The sequence below is a fragment of the Salpingoeca rosetta genome (assembly GCF_000188695.1).
Source record: "Salpingoeca rosetta unplaced genomic scaffold supercont1.5, whole genome shotgun sequence".
NCBI classification, from domain to species: domain Eukaryota; class Choanoflagellata; order Craspedida; family Salpingoecidae; genus Salpingoeca; species Salpingoeca rosetta.
The window spans coordinates 1,920,144-1,938,083 of record NW_004754929.1 but is presented as its reverse complement, the minus strand read 5'-3'; the positions used below and the strand labels follow the sequence as shown (position 1 = coordinate 1,938,083).

Genomic DNA, 17,940 nt, shown 5'->3' with positions numbered 1-17,940 from the left:
ACACACACACACACACACACACACACACACACACACGACACACACACACACACACACACACACACACACACACGCATACACAGCCGCAGACACACAGACCTTTACGCACATGAACACAGACGCACACGCATACAAAGACATGAACACAGACGCACAGACCTGAGATGTAGCGGGCAACCTCCTCACGCGACTGGCGGATGCCGTTTGAGTCGCTGTAGGCGCCAATGAGACCACCGCTCTGCAGATACGCATCTGCGCGCTCAACCACGTCTTTGGGGAAGAGGTTCTCAATCTGCTTGCGGTGCTCGTGGTTACCGGCGTTGGAGCTGAGCTCGAGCACAGACAGCACCTGCCTAAAGAACGTGATTGGCTCTTGACGAAGCGACTGCAGTGGCAAGAGCGCAGTGTGTCCAAGCAACGCATGGAATGAATGAGGAAAAGAAGGTGTGCTGGGTTGGATTGACCTGCTGGGATGTCATGTCACCACCACACGTGTACACAGACACAGACACACACAGACACACAGACACACACACATGTACAGACACACATGTACACACAGACAGACAAAGGCATGATCAACAGCTGACCTGGGGGTTGCCGATGTTGGCAAAGACGACCTTGTCAAAGGGGTAGCTGCCCACGCCTTTGCGCAGGTCCTGTCATGAATTTGTAACAAGCATGTCGACACGCACAAGACCATCATCACAGGCGCTTGTGAGCCGGTGCATGTACATCTCTTTCTTCGCCGTATCATGAACACACATCTCAGCACCTGACACACACGCCAGCGGTGCGCACATCAAGCATCCCCAGCACACACACACACACACACACACACACACACTCGCATGCACAGAAAAACAAGCGCAGACACGCACCTCGGCGATCTGGCCAGCCCTCAGGGGAATGGCGCCACGCACGGCGTATTGGGCCTTGAGCAACTGCGGGTTCAGGGCATCGGCTGTCCAGGTCTGAGCCCTGGCAGTGATCGCACGGCAAGCAAGCAAGCAAACGAGCAAGCAACCCAGTACAGCGTGCAGTGAGTAAGGTGTTGTTGTGGCGATGAAGATCGCATCAAACCACACGCTTCATCACGTGTACCACGCACACACACACACATACACACACACACACACATACACGCACACACACACGCACACACACACATGCACACACATATACACACTATATCCCAACCTGGAGAGGAGGGGGCGTGCTGCTCTCAAGACCATGGTTGGTGGGTTTGGTTGGTGGGTTGTGGGGTGTTGTGGGGTTTGTGTCGCATGTGGGTGCAATGACTCAGCACATTTCGCAATATAAGTGAATTCAGTTCCGACTTAATCCAGTTTCAACAACAAGCTAAAAAAGCAACGCCAACGACCACAACCGCACACATCAATCCTCACCACATCAACCACATCAACCACCACCCAAGATATGGTGTGCGCGAAATGTAAGTTAGTTTGAGTGTGATGTATGCATGTGATGTATGTACGCATGTATGCATGTGATGCATGTACGCATGCGCATGCGTGAGTCCGTGTTGCCGTTACGTGCATGATCAGTCGTGTTTTTCTCATGTCCACATCCCTGTCCGTCCATGTGTCTTTGTTGCGCTCATCTCGCAGGTGAAAAGAAGCTGGCAAAGCTGGAGACGCCAGACAAGTGGAAGGACGGCGCACGAAACACAAACGGTGAGTCGAACTAGCGCGCAGTTGTATCCTTGTGTGTGTGTTTGTGTGTGAACGTGCGTGTGTGCATGCATGTGCGCATCTCAGCATACGAATGCACATGTGCGTGTGCATCTTCTACAAGGGTTTCTGCTGCGCCACCACTGCCCTGTTGGCACCACAATTGACGTGACCTTCATCTCACAATCGCACTCCCCTCCTTTGTCACAGCATCCGACAAGCGCAAGATCGGTGCGAACAAGTTGCTCAAAGGGAAAAAGAACAGGTACCGTGCCACGACATTTTGTTCACGCACACCCACACACGCACACCCACACACCCACACACCCACGCAGACAGACAGACAGACAGACAGACAGACAGACAGACAGACAGACAGACAGACAGACAGACATACAGACAGACAGACAGACAGACAGACAGACAGACAGACATACAGACAGACAGACAGACACAGACACAGACACACACCACACGCGTGTTATGTAACCCCTTATCTACACGCAACTTACCTCCGCCCAACTTGCCACTCGCAAATTGTCAACACGTGCCCTGTGTGTAGATTCAACCCTTATGAGCAGTTTCACAAGTGTAAGATTTGCAAGGTCAAGGTGCACCAGAAGCACGCCCACTATTGTCAAGGATGCGCATACAAGATTGGTGCGTGTTCGTTGCGTGTCTGGCTTGCTCGTGCTTCCTGGTGGCTGTGTGAAGTCTGGCCTCGTTGGTTTGCAACTTGATGTCGCATGCTTCCGTCTCAGACCCATATTGACGACTCGTGTCTTGCTCACATCAAGCCGTCACACAACACCGCCTCTGCCCTTCCCTGTTCTCATCGCAGGCATTTGCGCCATGTGCGGCAAACAAATGATTGACACAAAGGACCTCAAGCAAACCAACTAGCAGATCACACCAGGCGTTTGTGTGTGTGTGTGTGTGTGTGTGTGTGTGTGTGTGTGTGTGTGTGTGTGTGTGTGTGTGTGTGTGTGTGTGTGTGTGTGTGTGTGTGTGTGTGTGTGTGTGTTGTGCTCTCTTGCAGTTTCTCTTCCTGTCTCCTCGTCCCTCTTTCATTCACTGCGACTCTGTTGGCGCCACCTTTTTTGTGTGCTTTCTTTCATGTCATGTCCCCATACCAATGAGCTCGTGTCCATTAACCAAACCCCTGCCTCGCTGCCATTGTCTGGTGCCATCTCCATCCCCTCTTCTTCCCCTGCAATCCTGCTCATACGGTGTAGACCTGATTCATCAGCGTGTATGAGCAGATAACATAAACAAAAATGATGGAAAGGGCGACACTTTCGTCACAGTGGCAATGTACAACATTGAAAAGCATCAGCAAGCGCATCGAGTGAGATGCTCCGACCACGTGGTGAATTCAAAACAAAACAAAACAAACCAATCAAGGAAGGAAGGCAGGGACAAGCAGCAACTGTCATCGTATCACTGTATACAGCTCAACCATCAGGCAAGAACCCAAGAAAGCCAGCAACCAAGCGCCAGCAACAAACCATTCGTCAACACAGACAGTGCAACACTACAGAGAGCAGCAGCAACGGTGGATGTGGTGATTCTGAGTTATGCACCAGGGCGTACTGCCCAGGTGCGGGAGCTGCCACTCCGCTCAGCAGCAACCTACAGAAACGGCGGCGTACACGTGAATGGGAATGGACAGGTGAGCATGTGTATCCAGTGCATGGAAAGGGCATGCAAATCAAGACAACGACGCTGCGACGTGAACAGAAACACAGACAAGGAGAGGTACTGGAGCACAGAGATGCAAACAAACAAGGTACAGGCAGAGGTACAAACACACACACACACACACACACACACACACACACACACACACGCACACACGCACACACACACACACACACACGCACACGCACACAAACAAAGCTACAAACAAACAAAGCTACAAACAAACAAAGCTACAAACAAACAAACAAAGCTACAAACAAACAACTCCCCCCTCCCCCAACACGCATACGCACCCATGCTGTGGCGCGTGACTTGGCTGCCCGGCCACCGGTGCTTGTGACAGAGCTCACAGACGACGCCACCATTCCGCCATATGCATAGCCGGCACCGATACTGCCACCCCGGCGCTGCTGCGGCGGCTGCTGCTGCTGGTGGCCGTGCGACGTGAAGGCGCCCTGTTGCCGCATCTGCCGCTCCTTCTGCATGCGGTCCAGCTCCTGCTCGAGCTGACCAATGCGCTGCATGGCACCCGATTTGCTCACGCCGCCATCCCGATACGCAAATGACCCCGTGCTCGGCGTCTGTGGCGTGTGCGGCGTGTGCGGCTGGGCTGCGCGGCCGTGTGCGAGCGTGCGCAGCCGTTGCACCTCCTGATGCAAGGCAATGTTCTCCCGCTGCAACGACGACAGCTCCGCGCGCATGTTCGTGTTGTTGTGTGGGGGCGAGTGCGGCTTGCTCGCGTTGGATGCGCTTGGCCGGCGGTCACTCTGCGACAGCGTAATCAGCTGACGCGCAAGCTTTTCCCGCGCAGCGGCCGCATCCTGGGCCCGCAGCTCCATCGCCCGCAGCCGCTGCTCAAAGTCCTCAACCACGTCCGCGCGCTCACGCAGCACACGTTGCAACTCAAGCTGCAGCTGGCGCACCCGCGAGTACGGCTGGTGCCCTCCCCTTGCTGCCGCTGCTGCTGGCGCCGTGCCATTGATGCCGGCGTCCGTTGAGGCGGCACCGCCAGCGCGGCGGACTGCGAGCTCCGCTTCAAGCTCGGCCACGCGGCCCCGCAGCTTGGCGTTCTCCGTGCGGAGCAGGACCAGGGTGTGGCCCGCGCTGTCGCCCGTGGCACTGCCCGTCTCCGACAAGGCTCGGCTCGCTGCGGACATGGCGTCCTCTGCCGCCGCGGCGCCATGCAGCAGTGCGTCTGCCTTGGCCATCTCGGCGCCATCATACGCGTTCCTCTCCGACGGCACGCTGCTGCCGAGGCGGAAGTCTGCGCCCGTGCTGCTGGCGGCGGACGGCGATCGCATCATGCCCTCCTGCCCAAAGCTCATGCGCTGCGGGCGCTTCAGCTTCGCGCTCGACGTGCCCTCCTCCTCCTCCGGTTGCTGCTGCTCAGAAGGCGCACGGCGGCCCAGCTCAGCAAGTAGCTGCTTGTTCTCCCCGAGCGCGCGGTCCAGCCGCTTCTCCAGGTCGTGCACGCTCGCCTTGAACGCCTGCGCCGCCTCCAGGCGCTCGCTCAGTGCGCGTTGCAGGTCGCCCTGCACCCGCACGGCCTCGTTTGCCTTTGGCTCCACGTTGCGCAGGCGTGCAGCCAAGGCTTCGTTCTCTGTCTCGGCCTGCGCCAGCGCGCCCTCTGCTGCAGCAAGTGCCGTTGCCAGTCGCTCCAGCTCCTGCGCTGCCGCCTTGTCCGCATCGCCCTCAGCCATGGCCGCCGCCATCCGTGACACCTCTGCGTTCAACCGCTCCACCTGCGCCCGCAGCGCCGCCACCTCTTGCTCCTTCGCCTCCGTCGCTTGCGCTGCTGCGTCCAGCTTGGCCTCAAACGCGTTTGCTGCTGCGTCGCGCTCCTCCCGCACCCTGCCCAGCTCTTCCCCCAGCTTCTGCATATGCGCCTCCACAGCACCGTGCGCGTTGCTCGCGCCAATGCCATCTGCTGCAGCCCTTGCCCTCGCCTGCGCCAGCTGCCGCGACACCGCCGTCAGCTCCTTCTCCAGCGCGTCCGCCCGTCTGCTCGCAGCATCGCGCTGCCGCCGCATCTCATGCAGTTTGTCGAGGTCAGCCGTGGCAGTGGCAGCGGAAGGGGCTGCTGGGGATGACGCTGCGCCTCGTGCGGGCGTCCCCTGCAGGCGATCTGCCGCAAGCACGTCGGCGTTTTCCTTGAGGGCCGCCACGCGCCCAAGCAAGCGCTCAATCTCCGAATTGAGGCGGCGGATGGTGGCTTCCTTCGTCTCCACCTCAGCCTGCTTGTCGCCCAGCTTCTCCTGGTACGCCGCCGCCTGCGACCGCCACGACTCCTGCGCAGATGCCGCCGCCCGCTCCGCTTGCTCGGCACGCGCCGTCAGCTCAGCCGTGCGTGCGCTTGCATCGGACTTGGTTTCCTCCAGCAGCAGCTGCGCCGCACTCACCTGTGCGCTGAGCGCGTCGATGCGGCCGTCTCGTGCCGTCAGTTCGCCCTCCAAGTGCAGCACCGTGGCCTGCAGTTGCGCAACCTCGTGTGCGTCGTCGCCCTGCAACTCCTGCCCGTGCTCCTTCTCAGCCTTGGTCCCATCCCCTTCTGCTTGCAGCAGCTGTTGCTGCTGTTGGCGCAGTCTCTCCTGTGCTGCAGCCAGCTCCAGCTTCACGTCGTGCAGTTTCTTGCGCGTCTTCGCCTGCGCGTCCGCCATGGTGGCAATGCGCTCCTGCTGCTCGCGCGCGTGCTGCTCAAACCGAGCTGCGCTCGCGGCCTTGTCGTCAACGACGCGTGCAAGCTCGTCCTTGAGGCGTGACACCGTCGCCTCCAGGCTGTGCCGCTGCGATGCGTCGGAGCGCATGCTCTGCTGGCCCAGCACCTCGCTCTCGCGCAGCAGCGCATCCAGCCGCCTGTTCTCGGCCTCGAGCCGCGTCACAGTGGCCCGCTGCCGCTGCACCTCCCACTGCAGCTGTTGCGCACGCGATGACGCATCGGCGCCGCCACTGCTGCGGCCGCTGGCATACACGGCCACAAACGCACCGGCAACCTCCTGTGCCTCGCTATCGTCTTCTCCCAGCGCCGTGTGCCCGTCGCGTTCCGTCTCAGGGGATGACATGGATGAAGACGAGCGGACGGAATCGCCTGCTCTTGCTTCTTCACCTTGGGTCTCAGCCTCACCTTCTTGCCCTTGTCCTTGTCGTTGCTGTTTCTCTGCTGTTGGCGGCGGCGCTGCCTTGACGGGGGTCCAGGTACGGCTGCCTGTGCCGCTACGCGAAACGGCCGCGGGCTTGGCTGTCAAGTCATCCAGCAGGCGCGCCTTGTCCGAGACGAGTTTGCTGTTGACCAGAGACAGCTCGTGCATGCGGTCCTGCAGCGTGCGCAGCTGCGCGTCCTTCTCCTGCAGGAGTTCGGTCAGCCGCTGCCTGTTCTGCGCCACCTTCTCCTGGAAGTCGCGCACGAGTGCGTCCCTGCCTTCGCGCGCAGCTGCCAGCTCGGTTTGCAGCCGCTGCACGCGCTCCTCGGTGGCCTTGAGCAAGGTGTCCTGGTCGCCGCGGTGGGCCGCACGCAGCGCCGCAAGCTCAGCCTCCTTTGTGGTCACTTGCTCTCGCAGGTCAGCCACCGTTGCGTCGTGCTGCTGCTTCTGCCGCTCCAAGTCATCGCGCGCCGCCTTGACGTCCAGGTCCCGCAGTGCACGCTCGCTCTGCTCACGGGCCAGCTCATCTTGGAGACTGCGCACCTTTGCGTCTGCGCGGCTTGCTGCCGCCGCGCCCTCTGCCTGCGCCGCCTCCAGCTCAGACTCCTTCGCCCGCAATTGCTGCAGCAGCGACGACACCTCTGCCTCCTTGTCCTTGAGTGCGCCCTGCATCTGCACGACAGCGTGCTCGTGCTCGCCCTTGACGGCGCCCATCGCCGCAGCACGCTCCTCGTCCATGGCGGTCATCTGGTCCCGCAGGTGTGTCAGCTCCTCCATCGTGCCTTGTAGCTGCTGCTCAAGCGTGGCCTTCTGCGCCGCAGCATGCTGCCGCTGCGACTCCAGCTCGGAGGCGAGCGCCACCCGCTCCGTCTCAAGCGCCCGCGCCTTGGCGCTCAGCGTCTGCACGCGATCGGACAGTTCGTCCGTCTGCTTGGCGTGCTGCACCTGCAGCGATGCCATCGCGTCTGGGTCGCCGGCCCTGAGCTGTGCCACAGCCTGTGCCAGCTCAGCCTTCTCATCCCGCACGTGTGCGAGCTGCGTGTCCAGGTGCGCAATGCGAGACTCAAACGCACGCGCCGCATCCTGGCGAGCAGCCGCGGCCTGGCTCAGCTGCATGCGGAGGGCCTCCAGTTCTCGGTCCGCCGCTTGCTTGCTCGCCGTCAGCCGCTGCATCGCCGCCTGTGCGTCTGCGAGCTCGGTGCGCAGGCGCTTCAGGCGCACCTCTGCGTCGCGCCGCTCGCCCTGGAACAGCGCATCCTTCTCCCGCAGGCGCGTGAGCGTGTCTGCGGACAGACGGTCTGCCTCGGACGTGGCTGAGGACAGCAGCATCTCCTGCTCGTTCACCTTGGCGCGCAGCAGCTGCAGCTCTTGCTCGTACTGCACGCGCTCGTCGTCCGACAGGTGCTGGCTGGCCGTGCGCAGCTGCTCCCGCATGCGATCGCGCTCCAGCTCCAGCGCCTGCATTGCAGTCTCCTGCTCGGCCAGCTGCGCCTTGTACCGCTCTGCCTGGGCAGCCACACCATCGCGCTCCGCCTCTGCAGCCAGCGTGCGTTGTGCCTGGCTGCGGTGCTCAAAGCCCAGCCGGTCAACCTCCCCTTGCAGGTTCGCCGTCGTGTCTGCCAGCTGCTGCTGCAGGGCGTCTCGCTCCTCCGCCAGCTCGCGCACGTGCTCCCGCAGAGAGCTGCGCTCCGCCTCAAACAGCGCCTGCTGCTCCTCGAGCTTGGCCAGCAGCTGCTGCCGCAGCGCACCCACCTCCTGCGGTGACGCGCCCTTCTCGCGCTCCGCGGTGGCCAGGGTGTCTGCGGCCTGCGCCAGCTTCGTCTCGTACTCCGCGCGCAGCAGCGCCACTTGCTCCTCGTGCCCCTGGCGCGCGTCTGCAAGGCGGGCCGCCGCAGCCGCCGCATCACGCCGCAGCCTGTCCATCTCGGCCTCAAGCTTGTCTGCCCGTGCCCGCTGCGCGCTGACGTTCGCCTCCAACGCCTCGACGGTGTCTTGCATGTGCGCGTCCTTGGCCTCCAGCTGCTGCGCAAACTGCTCTGCGGCCTTGCGGCGCGCCTCCTGCGCGGCAGTCACGTCGTCCTCAAGCTGCCGCACGCGCGCATACGCCTGCTCCGCCGCAGCAACGTGCTTGGACTCCACCAGGGACAGCTGCTCCCGCAGCTTTGCCTCGTACTCCTGGCGCAGGCGCGCAACGTCGGCGTCGTGCTGCTTGGCCGTGGTCTCCGCAGCGGCCACCTTTGCGCGCAGCGCTCGCACTTGCTGCTGCAACTCCTGCACCTCCTGCGAGGCGCGGGCCCGGTCCACGTCCTCAACCACGGCCGCAGAGTGCTGCGACTGCTCGTACTCGTGCTGCAGGGCGGCGTGCTGCTTCTGCAGCGTGGCCAGCTCCCGCCGCGCCTCTCCCACGGTCTGCGCGTGGGCCGCTGCCGCCTCCTCCAGCTGCCGCGTCTTGGCAGCCAGCCTGGCGCGGAGGTCAGCCACGACGGTGTCCTTGTTGCCCTGCAGGGTTGCTGCTTCGTTCTGCGCCAGCTGCGTACGTGCGCGCTCGTCGCGCAGCCGCAGGTCGAAATCCATCCGCTCAGACTCGAACAGCGCCTGCAGCTCCTTGGCGCGCATCTCGTGCTCCTCGTCCTGCTGTCGCATCTTCGCCTGCGTGCTTGCCAGCTGCTTGCGCAGGTCCTGCACCTGCACCTGCAGCTGCTGCAGGGCCTCGTCGCTGTCGGGCCGTACAGAGGGGCTCGCCCGCGTAACTGCCGCTCGGTCCATCGCCGTCAGCTTGTCCACCTCGTCCTGCAGCACAGCGTTGCGCTTGCCCAGCTGCTGCACCCGCAGCTCCAGCTCGCGCGCGGCCGTCTCTGCGTCGCGCTGCTGCCGCTGCCGCGCTGTCGCCGCTTCCTCCAGCTCGTGCTGCTTGTTGGCCAGGTCCTCCCGTAGAGCCTGCACGTTGCCTTGCAACTCCTGCTCACGCGTGCGCGCTGCGGCCTGCTGCGCCTGCAGGGCGTTCGTGAGCCGCTCTACCTCTGCCTCGGCGGCGTCCTTTGCGGCCCGCAGGTCCTGCACCTGCTGCTCCAGCTGCGTCTGCGTGGCCCGGGCGCGGTCGGCTGCCTCGCGGGCGGACGTCGTCATTTGGTTCTCCAGCGCCTGCACGCGCGCCTGCAGCTCTGCCTCGGCCTCGGCGTGCTCCTGCGCCCGCTGCGCCGCGTCCTGCTTGGCCGCGGTGAGCTCCTCCTGCAGTGCGCTCTGCTCCGCCTCGTGCTGGTGCTGGGCCTGTTCCAGCTTGCGGGTGGCGTCCTCCACCTGTGCTGTGAGGGCGGCCACGGCCTCCTCCTTGGCGGCCTGCGCTGCCTCCAGGTCCTTCTGCTTGGCAGCGAGCGCCTGCTGGAAGTCCTGCAGCGCCCGTGCGCGTGCCTGCTTTGCCGCTGTGAGCGCGTCCTGCAGCGCGTCCACCTCGGCCTGCGCCCGCTCCACGTCGCCAGCGGCCGCGCTCCGGGCAGCGGCAATCTCCGCCTCCTTCTGCTGCAGCTCGGCAGCAAGGTCCTGCTCCCGCTGGGCGTGCGCGGTGCGCAGCTTGGAGATAGCCTCCTGCAGCTGCACCACCTCGTCACTGGACGACGCCATGGCGCGCTCGCGCTCCTGCGTCATGGCGCTGAGGGAATCCTCCCCGTCTGCCAGCCGCTGCTGCAGCTTGGAGATGGTGGCCTCGTACTCCTCGCACGTCCGGGCGTGGTCGGCCTGCGCCTCTTCCAGCTGGCGCCGCAGGTCTGCGATGGTGGTGTTGAGGGCATCCACCTCCTGCTGCTTGGCCTGCAGCTGCTGCCTGGCCTCTGCCACGCGCGCCTCTGCCTCTGTGTTCTTTGCGCGGGCCTCCTGCTCCAGCTGCTCGATGCGTGTGTTCATGCCATCCATCGCCTCCAGCAGCCGCGTGCGCTCCTCGTCCTTCTCGGCAATTTCCGCCTGCAGCTTCTCCACATCCGAGTGCGCGGCGTTTGCCTTTGCCAGCTGCTCCCGCAGGGTGAGCGCCTCCGTCTCTGCGTCAATGCCTTGCTGGCGCGCGCGGGCCAGTGCCTCTGCGTGCTTCTTCTCCAGCTGCGACATCTTGTCCTCGGCCGCCTCGAGCGACGCCTTCTTGTCCTTGAGGTTGTGCTCCGCCTGGGCCAGTTTCTCTGCCAGCGCCTGCAGCTCGTCGTTGCCTTCCTGCTGCATGCGGTCCAGCTCGTCCTGCAGCTCCCGCTCGCGCGCCTGTGCGTCTGCCGCCGCCCTGTCCATGTCCTGCTTGTGCCGCGCCGTGAGTTCTGTGATGGTGTCTGCGCGCACCTGCTGCACCTGCGCCTCCAGCTCGTGCAGGCGCTCCTGGTTGGCCTTGGACGCAACCGTCTGCAGCTCGGCCAGCTGCTGCTCAAGCTGCGCCACGCGCTCGTCGCCGCCGCTGCCTTCCTCCGTGCCGTTCTTCAGCGCCATCTTTGCCTTGTCCAGCTCGCCCCGCAGCATGTCTGCCTGCGCCGTTGCCTCTGCAATCTGCTCGGCGTGCGTCTCCTGGTGCAGCTGCCACATCTCTGCGGTCTTGCGCTTGAACGCGTCGAGCTCGCCCTCGGCCTGCGCCACCTGCGACTGCGCCTCATCCAGCTGCCGCTGCGTCTCCCGCAGCTGCTCTGCAAGCTCGCTGCCGGACTTGAGGCGGAGGCGGGCGTCGGCCACGCGCGCGCGCACGCTGTCATTGGCCTGGTACTCCTCCCACTTGCGCTGCGCGTCGCGCGCCTCAATCAGGTCTGCCTCCATGGCCTCCAGCTTGGCCTCGTAGTCGGCAGCCTGCTTCTGGAAGAGCTCCTGCGTGCCGGCCTTGAGCTGCTCAATTGTCTCCTGCAGCTCCGCCACCTGCTCTGTCAGCTGCTTGTTGCGGCTCTCAAGCGCTGCCCGCACCTGCTGCGACCGGCCCATGTGCGCGTGGAACCTGTTCTCCACGTCGCGCTTCTGCACGGTGAGCTCCCTGAGCTGGAGCGTTGCCTCCTCGAGCGATGTCACCTCCACGTGCAGGTTAGCGTTGCCGGCACCTTCGCCCGCTGCCGGGCGGCGCGACCCCACAAAGGATTGCAGTTCAGAGCGCAGCTCGTCCGACAGCTGCGAGAGGAACGTCACCTCGTCCTGCAGCTCTGGGATGCGCACGAGGTCGCGGCCGGCTTCCTCCAGCTGCATCTCCGCCACCGCTATCTGCTGCAGGTACAGTGCAAGCTCCTCGCGGTGGTGCTCGGACTGCGTGACCAGCTCGCGCTTCAGCTGCTCAATTTCCTCCCGCAGCGGCCGCTCTGCAAACTCGTCGCCGTCCGCAGGCAGCCCGCTGCGGTACTGGTGGTGGTGGTGGTGGGGGGAGCGGGTTGGAACAGATGGATGGTGGGTGAACGATGCGTATTGCATTGTGAGGAAGCGCCCTCGGGGGGGGGGGGAACAGATGGATGGTGCAATTACTCAGACACGTGTCCACGCATGCATACATACATACGTACATACATACATACATACGCAGTGGGCATTCACGCATGCACACCAACACACTCACACACACAGAGCATGCAAGCACGAAATTGTGCAATGTGAATGCTTACGCGGTCTTTCAGGCGCTGCATCTCTGCATCGCTCTCTTCCAAGGATTTCTCGAGGGATTCGATGCGTTCACGTGCGTCCTTCATGCGCTCCTCATGAGCAGCCTTGTTCTCCATCAGCAGCCGGATCTGCTCGTCCTTTGCATCGTTGTCATCCTAAGTTCATCACCGACAGCAGTGCCAGTCGTGACGAAACGCGTGAGCCAGCCATAAGGCGCAAGCACAATGCAGGAATGATGTCGCAAGACCGGAAAACAGAAAGCCAGACACATGGCGTCCACGCTCAGGGCAAGACAGACAGACAGACGGACAGAGATAGAGATAGAGATATAGACACACACACACACACACAGACAGACAGACACACACACACACACGCACACACACACACACACACACACAGAGGCACACACGCCACGGATACCCCCACCCCTCCCCGGCTCCAAAACACGCACCTGGAGTTGGCGCAGCTCCTGCTCGAGGGCCTCTGACGTTGCGTTTGCGGTGCGGTTTGCAGAGAGCATGCGCACCTCTTCCTGACACTGCTGCAGCTCGGTGGTGAGCCGCGAGTTTTCCTGGATCAGGGCCTCGTTCTCTGCGCCAAGGATGCCTTTGTTGGACTTGGTGCGGTCGTCTTCAAACAGCTGGTCAAACGCCACGCAAAACTCCTCAAAGTCGAGCGTGTCATCGTTGCTGTGGTGCGGGCACATTGTTGTTGTTGTTGTTGTTGTTGTTGTTGTTGTTGTTGTTGTTGTTGTTGTTGTTGTTGTTGTTGTTGGCGGTGAGCGAACGCGTCATACACGAAGCTGCACAAAGTTTACATACATGCATGCATGTGCTCCCTTACGTTCACACAGGCGACACAAACGACAAGAGCAGAAGCAGCAAGCAAGTAAGCAAGCGAGCAAGCAAGCAAGCAAGCAAACAGCAGCAGAAGCAGCAAGCAAGAACCCACTTTTCATCGATGGACTTCATGACGCTTGTGATGAGGTTTCGGGTGATGCGTTTCTTGCCAAAGAGCGACTCGTCATTGAGAAGGTCAAACAGCTCGTCCTCGTTGATCTTCCCGCTGCAGTCGTCGTCGGCAACGCAGAAGAGGTCCCACAGGTACTGGTACTTCTCGTCGGATATCAGCATCGTCTTCTCCGTGCGCGGCGGTAACTCGCGCGTGGACGCAGCCAGCCCGTTCCGGCGCAAACGTGCAAACCTCTGCTCGGCATCGTTGTCGTCGTCAGGGCTGTCGGCGTGGCGCTCGTGCTCTGTATATGTCGCAAAGGTGTCCTGGGACTGCGCCTCTGCAGACTCGAGCAGGTTGTCCAGGTGCCCGTGCTTGACGGCCTCCATAAACTCATCGCGCGTGACTGTGCCGTCGCCGTCAGCGTCCAGCACTGCCATGAGGGCATCAACCACGTCCTCAATGTCAGACTGCAGGACGCCCAGCTTCATGGCCACCTGCGTGAGCTCCGAGCGGTTGAGTTCATTGTCGCCATCGCGATCAATCTCGTCGAAGACGGCGCACGCGCGAATGAGGAGGCGGCTGCGGTCCTCGTGCACCTGCGCCAGCCCAAGCAAATGCGCTCCCTGCCAAAACTCCTGCGGGGTGATGTGGCCATCGCCGTCTGGGTCCAGCTCCACCAGCAGGTGCTCCAGCTGTGATGGCGTGTGTCATGTGTGTGTCGTGCGCGCGCGTTGTGTCGTATGTGTGTGTGCATGTGTGTGCATGTGTGCGTTGTGTTTAGGAGTTGCGGGCGGGGATGTTTAACACACGAGGTGGGGTGAGTTGCATGTTTCAATGATGAGTGCAGTGACTATCATAACGTGAGGAGAAAGACATGTGAATGCACTGTGCTTTGCGTGTACGGTGTTGTTGTTGTTGTTGTTGTTGTTGTTGTTGTTGTTGTTGTTGTTGTTGTTGTTTCAGCCCTTGTCGTTGTTGTTGTTGTCCTTGTCGTTGTTGTTGTTGTCGTTGTTGTTGTTGTTGTTGTTGTTGTTGTCGTCGTCGTTGTTGTTGTTGTTGTTGTGAGGGAAGGTGCGTGTGGTAACTCGAGTTGATGCATGTGCGGCTGTGTTCATTTGCCTCGACCCCCCCCCCCCAAACAAACACGCAACTGTGAAGCATGATCACCTTTGCTTTGCGTTCAGCGTCGTTGTCGAGGCCCATCTGTTTGAGGACGGCGTCGAGTTCCTCATGGTCCAGATACCCGGAGTTGTCGCTGTCCACTGCTTCGAAGATCTCTCGAATGTGCGCAGGGGGTTCGCCACTCAGCTGCTGCTGCTGCTGCTGCTGTGGCTGTGGCTGTGGTTGGGAAGCCATGGTGGCGACCTGGCTTCCTGAGCGAGCGTGCATGTGTGTTCGTGTGTTCGTATATGTGTGTTCGTATATGTGAGCGTGTGCGTGCAAAAGACGTGTGCTTTGGCTGTGAGTACAACTGCTGGCTGGGGTGAATCAACGGTCAAACCACGACGGTCAAAGCAACGGTCAAGCAAGCAGGCAAGGAAGAAAGAAGTAGGGCGGCAAGTAAGCAAGACAGCAAGTAGGCGAGTCAACGACAACGTCTGTCACATCGCGCATGTCAAATGTAGCAAGCACCACGACAATCAAACATTCGGCACTGCATATCACGCAACTGCACACACACACACACACAGATTCACACAACTGCACGCACCACACCTTTCTTACTTGTGTTTTATCAGGGACGTGGTGCAGCGAGTGCTGTGGGGGCCGATCACACACTCACACTCACACTCACACACTCACGCGCACCGTTTGGTTGTGTGTTTTGTTTGCGTGGCTGTGTGTGTGTGTGTGTGTGTGTCTGTGTATCCACCCTGTGTGCGTGTGTGTGTGTGTGGGGGGGGGGGATCGCTTGTATCACTTGTATTGGACCTTGTGGCAGGCAACAAGAGCTGCTTGCGAGTCTCGTTGCTTGATGTGGTGGGGTGTGTGTGTGGTCGCCGATCACTGGGGGTGGCGCAGTTTGCCTTCTTCACACACCGCACACTTGACTCGCCCACCGCCTCTTGGTGCAACTGTGATTTGGTTGGTGCGGTTGCTGGCCGCAAGGCTCGGTTGCTCGTGTGCGAAGGTAGGGTCGCGCAGCAACAGGCGTGGGTGCGCAGCGAAACAATGGGAAGTTGCTTACGCGAGACTGGGCGAGTGAATTGAGGGTGGCGAACAACAAAGAACCGTGGCGCGAAATTTGAACGCAGGCAAGTCTACAGACCCTGAATTCAGTCGTGTCCACTCAGCAGCCAAGTAAAAAAGCAACAAGGAGCACAGGCCAACGACAACACCCACCTTCTTCACGACTTGTCACCTTGTTCCACGGACCCGTCCGTTGTCTGTTGTGGAGTCTGTTGTTTGTGTTTGACTGTTGCGGTATCGTGGAACGTGCCAACGCACGCTTCTGAGGGAAAAGGATGGCGCCTCCACACTTCCTTCGGGTGGCACAGTTCACGGTGAGCAGGAGTCTAGGAGAGGGTGTGTGGTGGTTTTGCTTTGGTTTGTGTGTGTGTGCATGTGTGCGTTGTGTGTGTGTGCGTGCGTGCGTTTGCGTGTGTATGTGTGTACGTGTATGTTAGATGTGCCTCGTTAACAAGCTCAAAGACGAGGGAGGCAGGAACAGGCATGTTGACTCACACGAAGAACACTGAAACACACACGCACACACACATACAACCACACACGTGATCTCCCCCCCCCATCTCCCCTTCCTTTGCCCTCGGTCTGCTTTCTCTCACGCCCACTCTGCAACCCAATCCCGCCCTTCCTTTCCACAACAGATTGTGGTGTGCATGTACCTGTTTGATGTGGCCACAGACTGGAACTTGTTTCGGACCATGCAAGGGTCCTATTCAGAGTTCAACGATGACTTCAACCCCATCTTCCTCGGCAACCAATCAGACCTGATGTGTACATGCTCATGCACGTCGGGAGACCCGTGCGTCACCCCTCTGTCCAACACAACCCTCTGCGACACCTTTGCGCTCAACGAGGGCGGCTCCTCCTGCAACATCCGCCATGTCGTCACCTTGGATTCCCGCAGCGGTGGCCAATGCGACTACACATTTGGCTACGACAAGACATCCAGCCTGATTGACGAGCTGAGCAGCCTGCGGTGGGCATCTCTCGCCATCAACATCATCATCACCCCGCTTGTCCTGTACTATCTCGTCTGGCAAGCGCGCCAAGGCCTGGACCACGACGAAGCCACCATCTCCAGGGTCATGTCCCGCAAGTCCTCGCGCACATCAAACTTCGACGCGCACCAGCTGGAAACCATACAGCAGGAGCAGCTGCAGCACAAACGCCAATCACAAACTAACTTCTCTGGTTCCGTCTCCAGTGACCACCTCCCGACTGCACCAAACGCCAAACACCCTTGTTTCAACTGCAACTTTGAGCTCCACCCCAAGGCTGTGAGTGCATGAATGCGTGTTTGTGTGTTTGTGTGTGTGTGTGTGTGTGTGTACGTTTGTGTGTTTGTGTTTGCGTTTGTGTGTGTGGGTGTGTGTGTGCGTGCGTGTGAGAGACACTGTGTGTGCGTGCGTGTGCGTGCGTGTGCGTGCGTGTGATAGTACGTCTGTCCACTTGTGTAGTTAGTGTGTGGACTGGTGTGACTGAGCCCTCCCTGCAAGCAGCATGCTGTACCCAGAACCCTGCTGTTCATTCAACCCTTGCGAAATGGCCCTCCCCCCCCCCCGCACTTACCACTCACACCCGTGCACTCGCATTGGCCAGCGGTTCTGCCCCAACTGCGGCGCCAAGCAGATGGAGTTCAACAAGGACACCATGCAGGGAAAGCAGATTCGACGATGGCTTAAGGTTCGCTTTCGCCCGTGCGGACGCTCTGTTCTGTGTGTGTGTGTGTGTGTGTGTGTGTGTGTGTGTGTGTGTGTGTGTGTGTGTGTGTGTGTGTGTGTGTGTGTGTGTGTGTGTGTGTGTGTGTGTGTGTGTGTGTGTGTGTGTGTGTGTGTGTGTATCCGGTTTTGTTTAGCCGTACGTCGAGTTGACACTGACACTCACGTTTCGCATCTTCATCACCCCTCCCTCACCTCCTCCATCCCCACCGCCACCCCCAATACACGAGCAGCGGTTCTTGGGCATGATGCATCTTCGCATGGTGTTCCTGCTGTTTGAGGACCTGCCGCAGATCATCATCCTCATTCGTTACATTGTCATCCTCGACTCGAACGAGGGCCTCACCTGCCGCTACTGCGCAGCCAACGGCGCCGCTTGCCGCTTTGCAGACGTCACGAAGCGGACAACCCTCATCATCAGGTGCGCACTGCAGCCGTCAATCTTGTTGTCGGTGGCACTTGTATCGGTTGTGCGTGTGTTTATGTGTATGTTTGTGCGCGTTTGTGTGCGTTTGTGCGTTGGTTGCGCGCTGGTTGTGTGTCTGTGTACGTATGTGTGTTTGTGTTGGCTCAATGTGCTTGTTTTCGTGCGCGCGTTCTTTTCTTGATTGTGGTGCGTGTGCGTACTGTGTGGAGTGCCACGGTCAAGATGCATGCATGCATGCATACATGTATGTAGTTGGATGAGAAACATCACCGTCTCCCTGGGTACAGCTCAGGCGTCACCTGTATACTGTGTTGTTGTTCATCCACGCCTCTGCTCTCCATTGCACTGCTGCTGCAGTCTTCTGGGAACGTTTGCATCGCTATTTGTGTTCCTCTTCCAGATGACGCTCGCAGAGATTCGCACATACCGCACGGTCTGTCAGCACACGTACACGCACGCGCTTGATGCTTGTCGGGGTGAAAAATGTGCGTGTGTGTGTGGTGGGGGGTGGGGGGGGGGGGGGG

The 17,940-nt window shown here is 60.5% G+C and overlaps 4 protein-coding genes across 4 annotated transcripts in view; 2 read left to right on the top strand and 2 right to left on the bottom strand.

Annotated features, from left to right (window-relative positions):
• The window catches only part of PTSG_02496 (uncharacterized protein), a gene marked incomplete at both ends in the record, with an annotated part of 4,539 nt that extends 3,304 nt beyond the window's left edge, over positions 1–1,235 (bottom strand). The window contains 4 exons of the mRNA XM_004996930.1: positions 160–385; positions 591–659; positions 882–981; positions 1,201–1,235. Coding sequence (XP_004996987.1) covers positions 160–385; positions 591–659; positions 882–981; positions 1,201–1,235 — 430 coding nt within the window. The remainder of the gene's footprint in view (positions 1–159; positions 386–590; positions 660–881; positions 982–1,200) is intronic.
• A 120-nt stretch (positions 1,236–1,355) lies between these two features.
• On the top strand, positions 1,356–2,667 carry PTSG_02495 (cysteine-rich PDZ-binding protein). Its single transcript, XM_004996929.1, has 5 exons — positions 1,356–1,456; positions 1,632–1,697; positions 1,905–1,959; positions 2,257–2,354; positions 2,536–2,667. Exons 1-5 carry the CDS (start codon positions 1,441–1,443, stop codon positions 2,595–2,597), a joined length of 297 nt encoding a protein of 98 aa, XP_004996986.1. The 5' UTR covers positions 1,356–1,440; the 3' UTR covers positions 2,598–2,667.
• Positions 2,668–2,930: 263 nt separating this feature from the next.
• On the bottom strand, positions 2,931–15,288 carry PTSG_02494 (uncharacterized protein). Its single transcript, XM_004996928.1, has 7 exons — positions 14,810–15,288; positions 14,252–14,457; positions 13,082–13,776; positions 12,582–12,819; positions 12,130–12,282; positions 3,689–11,872; positions 2,931–3,326 (listed from the first exon to the last, which is right to left on the bottom strand). Exons 2-7 carry the CDS (start codon positions 14,438–14,440, stop codon positions 3,270–3,272), a joined length of 9,516 nt encoding a protein of 3,171 aa, XP_004996985.1. The 5' UTR covers positions 14,441–14,457; positions 14,810–15,288; the 3' UTR covers positions 2,931–3,269.
• A 636-nt stretch (positions 15,289–15,924) lies between these two features.
• Positions 15,925–17,940, top strand: part of PTSG_02493 (uncharacterized protein) — a gene marked incomplete at both ends in the record, with an annotated part of 4,323 nt that continues 2,307 nt past the window's right edge. The window contains 4 exons of the mRNA XM_004996927.1: positions 15,925–16,548; positions 16,871–16,954; positions 17,223–17,410; positions 17,774–17,849. Coding sequence (XP_004996984.1) covers positions 15,925–16,548; positions 16,871–16,954; positions 17,223–17,410; positions 17,774–17,849 — 972 coding nt within the window. The remainder of the gene's footprint in view (positions 16,549–16,870; positions 16,955–17,222; positions 17,411–17,773; positions 17,850–17,940) is intronic.

Bases quoted from the DNA above. Each gene is read 5' to 3' on its own strand.
- PTSG_02495 (XM_004996929.1), top strand. The intron at 1,698-1,904 runs GTGAGTCGAACT...CCTTTGTCACAG, and splicing joins CGGCGCACGAAACACAAACG to CATCCGACAAGCGCAAGATC. The intron at 2,355-2,535 runs GTGCGTGTTCGT...TTCTCATCGCAG, and splicing joins AGGATGCGCATACAAGATTG to GCATTTGCGCCATGTGCGGC.
- PTSG_02494 (XM_004996928.1), bottom strand. From the start codon at position 14,440: ATGGCTTCCCAACCACAGCCACAGCCACAGCAGCAGCAGCAGCAGCAG. The intron at 13,777-14,251 runs GTGATCATGCTT...ACGCCATCACAG, and splicing joins ACGCTGAACGCAAAGCAAAG to CTGGAGCACCTGCTGGTGGA. The intron at 12,820-13,081 runs GTGGGTTCTTGC...CCCGCACCACAG, and splicing joins ATGAAGTCCATCGATGAAAA to CAACGATGACACGCTCGACT.